General features: G+C 43.9%; 1 protein-coding gene across 1 annotated transcript; it reads left to right on the top strand.

Moving 5' to 3' along the window:
- The first annotated feature begins 3188 nt into the window (after positions 1-3188).
- LOC124006225 (ras-related protein Rap-2b-like) lies at positions 3189-5683 on the top strand. The gene has a single exon (XM_046316084.1). It carries the CDS (start codon positions 3483-3485, stop codon positions 4032-4034), a length of 552 nt encoding a protein of 183 aa, XP_046172040.1. The 5' UTR covers positions 3189-3482; the 3' UTR covers positions 4035-5683.
- Positions 5684-5922: the final 239 nt, after the last annotated feature.

Here is a 5922-nt window from a genome sequence, read left to right as displayed (position 1 = left end):
GTGCGGGAGAGAGAGAGAGAGAGAGAGGGCGAGAGGGCGAGAGGGCGAGAGAGAGAGAGAGAGAGGGCGAGAGGGCGAGAGGGCGAGAGAGAGAGAGAGAGCGAGAGAGAGCGGGTGCGGGAGAAAGCGAGAGAGAGGGTGTGGGAGAGGGCGAGAGAGAGAAGAAGGAAGGAAGGAAGGAAGGAAGGAAGGAAGGAAGGAGAGAGAGGGAAGGAAGGAGAAACACCAAACATCCTCTGTGTACACCATAAAACACCAAATAATGCATGCAGAGCAGAATTAGGCCGATACTCGCTAATGATCAAAATCAACAAAAAAAGCTGTTAAATTCTACAACCACCTAAAAGGAAGTGATTCCCAAACCTTCCAAGACAAAGCCATCACCTACAGAGAAATTAACCTGGAGAAGAGTCCCCTAATCAACCTGGTCCAATACAAGGACAGCAACACAATTAGACCCAACCAAATCATGAGAAAACAGAGATAATTACTTGACACATTGGAAAGAATTAACAAAAAAAACAGAGCAAACCAGAATGATATTTGGCCCTAAACAGAGAGTACACAGTGGCAGAATACCTGATCACTGTGACTGACCCAAAATTAAGGAAATCGTTGACTGTGTACAGACTCAGTGAGCGTAGCCTTGCTATTGAGAAAGGCTGCCGAAGTGTGCACACTGCCCACAAAATGGAAACTGAGCTGACAAATGTAGGACCATATTAGAGACACATATTTCCCTCAGATTACACAGATCCACAAAGAATTCGAAAACAAATCCAGTTTTGATAAACTCCCATATCTACTGGGTGAAATTCCACAGTGTGCCATCACAGCAGCAAGATTAGTGACCTGTTGCCGCGAGAAAAGGGCAACCAGTGAAGAACAAACACCATTGTAAATATAAGCTATTTTTATGTTTATTTAATTTCCCTTTTGTACTTTAACTACTTGAACATCGTTACAACACTGTATAAACATAATATGATGTGTTTATTCTTCTGGAACTTTTAGGAATGTAATGTTTACTGTACAATTTGCATTGTTTATTTCACTTTTGTTTATCATCTATTTCACTTCCTTTGGCAATGTAAACATACGTTTTTCATGACAATTAAGCCTTTAAATTGAAATTGAATTGGAAAGAGGGAGAGAGAGAGAGAGAGAGAGCGGGGGGGGGGGGTAAAAGGGGAGGGAAGGAGAGAGAGAGACAGACAGAGAGACAGTGACAGAGACTCTCTGGAGTTTCCCTAACAGAAGTAACCCTGGGTAATTCCAGACAGGCAATATTGTGACAACTGACAGCACCCTGATATAGTGCGCACACACACACACACACTTGTGTCCTCCGTCTATGCTCCTTGTGTATCACATAAGGCTGGTTCCAGTCAGCTCAATGGTAACATGGCCTAAACCTTAAGACTTCCCACATAGGTAACACCAAGTCCGAACTGAAATGACTTGCCCAAAGGGGTAAATAAAGTGGTTGTATTCTATAACATATTCTCAAACAATAGATGAGGCCAGAAAAACAATCAATAGTGTCAAGTTGGTTTAAATTCCTTAATATGATGACCCCTGTTGCAACGCTGTTATGTTTTGTGTCTGAAAAAAAGACGTGTGAGTGAGTCACTCCCTCGTTAATGTCAACAAACTCTGATATGTATTACATTTAATCCCAGATGAACCCGTAGTCCCTTCTCCTGTTTAATATCCACTGTAGGCTGGGCCGGTCCTTGCGTTCTGTCGCCCTTGGAGAGACAAAAAAAATCCTGTCCCAGCTAAACTAGAATAAGTCCCAGTAAGCAAAATGACGTTGAAAAGACGTCAAAAAGACGTATTTTCCAGACGTTGAAGTTAGGTTCAATTTAGGTTGTGAATGAAAGGTGAAAATGTTTTTTCCCTATGTTTAAAATACATATTTTACAGGAAGTTTTTCAGAAGGTTCATTTTCGGGTTCTAAATGAAAGTTGAAAATACTTATTTTTACCAATGTTGAAATCAAGGCCGGTCCGGACTGCACCAAAAAAAGACGTCCAAAAGGCGTTGGTGTTGGTCCATGCTAACTGGGGTGTAGTCTCGCCAGCAATGGAATTGTACGAATTCCCATCCGTGTTGTATGCCCACTGTTTGTTGCATTGGATTAGTCCTGTGACTAATCAATTTGGCTATTTAAGCTCTGAATATCAGTTACCAAACTTTATCAGGGGTTATCGTGAGTCTATAAGGTTTTTACACAGCGAGAAATGCAGTACTATTTTCTTTTTTTCACTATCATCACCTTGTCAAAAAAATTGACGCATACAAACTTGAAACCACTGATCACAACAATGGGGGGAAACTCCTGGACAACCGTTGTGATTGGTCCATTCCATATTGTCCATTTCATTTTGACCTATCCTGTTTTTAGGATATGTTGTTTGTTAACATGACAGCTCGTTTTTTTTGTTGATATTGCGCCATTTTAGATGAGTCTTTTTGACCGGAGAAACCTGCATGAAGTAAAAAATAAAAATAAAAAAGTGTCTGTCTCATCCAGCCTGTAGACTACAGAACAGGACACACTCTTTCTACCATTTCCTAAATCGGATAAATGATTTATGTTCGATGATCTTCTTGACAGAACGTTGGTGGAGCACAGCAGCCATGCGTCTCTCCAACAGCACCCCAGAGAGGCGCACTGGGAACGGACAAGCAAAACATTTTGCGCCTTTGACAAAGTGACCACTGCTTCTCACAAGGTGGCGTCAGCACTCAACTAAAAAGACCATTTGCCAATGGTTGAGTGAAATTGACATTGTTGGGGCAGAATTATGTTTTATGTGTTGTTGTTGGAGCTGCAACTTGGTCAGTTTAGCTCAGAAAATGCCGGCCGAGGCAGGCTATATCACCCGACAGCATTGGATGGTTGAAAACAACATGCCATAGCCTACAAGAGAGCTTATCAACTCAGTGTTGTTTATTCTCTATGAAATAAAACAAGGTTAAGCATACATCCATGTCCGATTGAGGTGTGTAAACATAGGCCTAAAAAAAATGCCATGAGTCAATCGGTATGACTCTAGCTTTAACCATCCAAGCCAAAGGTGTGTCCGTTTCCTGTAGCCGACTCCTGTCAGTGGCCAGGGTGTGTGTCTGCGCCTTTAATTAAACGTAGCAGCCGACTCTTTAGTTTATGACGTAAAGACGTTGGCTACGTACTGTGGAGTGTGGGCAGGAAGAGAGCGCACGGTGGCAACTCAAAGAACAGACTTTGGGCAAGCTTCAGAAACCGGTGGAGCTCAACATGTCACATTTCTAATGTTGGGTTACGGTCTGAACTGAACCTACTCTCACCCGAACGTGCACGCCTAGTCCTCGAACTTGTGGATTTGGGACGAAAACTACGACCGGAGGCACAACGGCGTCGCTGCTTGCAGTTTGAAACACAGCAGGGCTGCTTGCTGACGGAGAGGAAGAGAGGGGACTTTTTTTTCAGAACCATGAGAGAATACAAAGTAGTGGTTCTCGGATCTGGCGGGGTTGGAAAATCCGCATTGACTGTGCAATTCGTAACGGGATCCTTTATAGAGAAATATGATCCCACGATAGAGGATTTCTACCGAAAGGAGATCGAGGTGGACTCGTCGCCTTCGGTTCTGGAGATACTGGACACGGCGGGGACCGAGCAGTTTGCCTCCATGAGAGACCTGTACATCAAAAACGGGCAGGGCTTCATCCTAGTCTACAGCTTGGTCAACCAACAAAGCTTCCAAGACATCAAACCAATGAGGGATCAGATCATTCGGGTGAAACGGTACGAGAGGGTGCCGATGATTCTGGTCGGGAATAAAGTGGACCTGGAGGGCGAGAGGGAGGTCTCGGCCGGGGAGGGGAAAGCGCTGGCGGATGAGTGGAATTGCCCGTTTATGGAAACTTCAGCCAAAAATAAAGGCTCGGTGGACGAACTGTTTGCAGAGATTGTCAGACAGATGAACTATTCTTCAGCACCAGGTAGAAACGACCAGTGCTGCTCGTCTTGTGTTATTCTTTAAAAGGATAATCTAAGTTAAATGTTTTCACATTTCTTAAATTTGCAAATGGTGAGTGAGCCCTTCCTAATATTAATCTAAACTTAAAATAAACAAGAATCGAGGAAACTAATAAGTTTTGCTTGAAGACAAAAACGGACACATTTTGAACAATACTTTGGTGTTAACTGTCATCGTTAGTATTGGAAAGCGTCATCCAATGTGTTGCACAGGCGTAGAAAAGACAGAAATCTCATCTGTACCAGTGTTTACATGGCAGAGTACTTGAATGTTCTGGGAAAATGGCTACAATTTCAAACAACGGGCACCTTGCATCCTTGGAATAGGGTTTAGCCCGGTGCTATGTTGAAATGTTCAATGTAAGCTGACGTTTTTAGTTCACCATATCTGTTTTTTCTTTGGAGGTGTGTTGCAGGTAGTCTGTACTGTTGAATTGTTCTTCGTGGCTCACCTTGGACTGAGTTAAGGAATTCCGTGAGGGAGGAGGGTAAGCAGGGAGGGTGAGGGCCACTCTTCAGGAATTCCTTGAGGGATGAGGGTAAGCAGGGAGGGTGAGGGCCACTCTTCAGGAATTCCGTGAGGGAGGAGGGTAGTAAGCAGGGAGGGTGAGGGCCACTCTTCAGGAATTCCTTGAGGGATGAGGGTAAGCAGGGAGGGTGAGGGCCACTCTTCAGGAATTCCGTGAGGGAGGAGGGTAAGCAGGGAGGGTGAGGGCCACTCTTCAGGAATTCCTTGAGGGATGAGGGTAAGCAGGGAGGGTGAGGGCCACTCTTCAGGAATTCCGTTCGGCTGGAGTATCGTTGCAGCAAACTCAATGTACACCATTGATGTCAACAGCTTCAGCTGAGTTAGCGACCCCTGTCTCAGCTTGCGCTCCCAGCTGGAACTTATCCCCAACGGCAGAGACGTCGAGACTGGGACCTGAAACGCGATGGATATTCCTTTTATGTAAAGAGGATATGACTAGAAAAGCATATTTTGTTCATTGCTGCATATTAGTTGTATTATTTTGACATTTCTCCCTCATGGAGTTATGTTCTGTGACCACAGCACACGAAATATGTTTTTCAGTGAGTCAGTGAGGTTAGAATTGGACACAACTTTTGTGGAGTGTTATGATGAGTGCCACCCGTTTTTGTTTTTGTTCCCCCCTCCTCCTTCAACATGCGCGAGAGGACACAACGTTATTGACGGACAGACTGGCGACCCCCACCGCCCTCGCATCGAGTGCCTTTCCAAAACAGCTGTTCAAATTTAGTGCCAACCTCAGAGGGTCGCCACCCGACTCCCACGACCGTTGGACGGGATCTTTGGGGATGAAGAAGAAACAATGTAACAACAAGGCTTTTGATAAAGGAATGGTGGTTGTCTTCTATTTAGGGTTTTTTGGGGGGGACCTTTTGAAAACTAAGATTGTTTTGTTATTGTTGCTCTTAGATTGAAATACACAGGTACTGGAAACTTTTACCCACCAAACACTTCTTCCAGACCATTTAAATGAAAGGAATTCTATGTTTTGTCTTTATTTGAAAAAGAAAATGCGATGTACCATTAAAGTCTAACCCGATTGTACGTTTAATTTCAGACCAGCCTTTTAACAGCTGTCTGTCTGTTTTAAAAATACTTTTAATACAAATTGCATTTTTTTTAAACACCGTTGTTGTGTTTTCTCTCTTTGTAAGTGTGTCTTTTCTCAGGTAAATCAGATCCATTATATTGGGCAGTCTGGTAACTAGGTAACCAGTAGGGCAGTCTGCTCTCTCTAGGTAACCAGTAGGGTAGTCTGGTAACTAGGTAACCAGTAGGGCAGTCTGGTAACTAGGTAACCAGTAGGGCAGTCTGGTAACTAGGTAACCAGTAGGGCAGTCTGGTAACTAGGTAACCAGTAGGG

This window comes from Oncorhynchus gorbuscha, linkage group LG19 (assembly GCF_021184085.1).
Source record: "Oncorhynchus gorbuscha isolate QuinsamMale2020 ecotype Even-year linkage group LG19, OgorEven_v1.0, whole genome shotgun sequence".
NCBI classification, from domain to species: domain Eukaryota; kingdom Metazoa; phylum Chordata; class Actinopteri; order Salmoniformes; family Salmonidae; genus Oncorhynchus; species Oncorhynchus gorbuscha.
The sequence above is the reverse complement of the archived record's forward strand: the minus strand, read 5'-3'. Positions and strand labels throughout refer to the sequence as shown.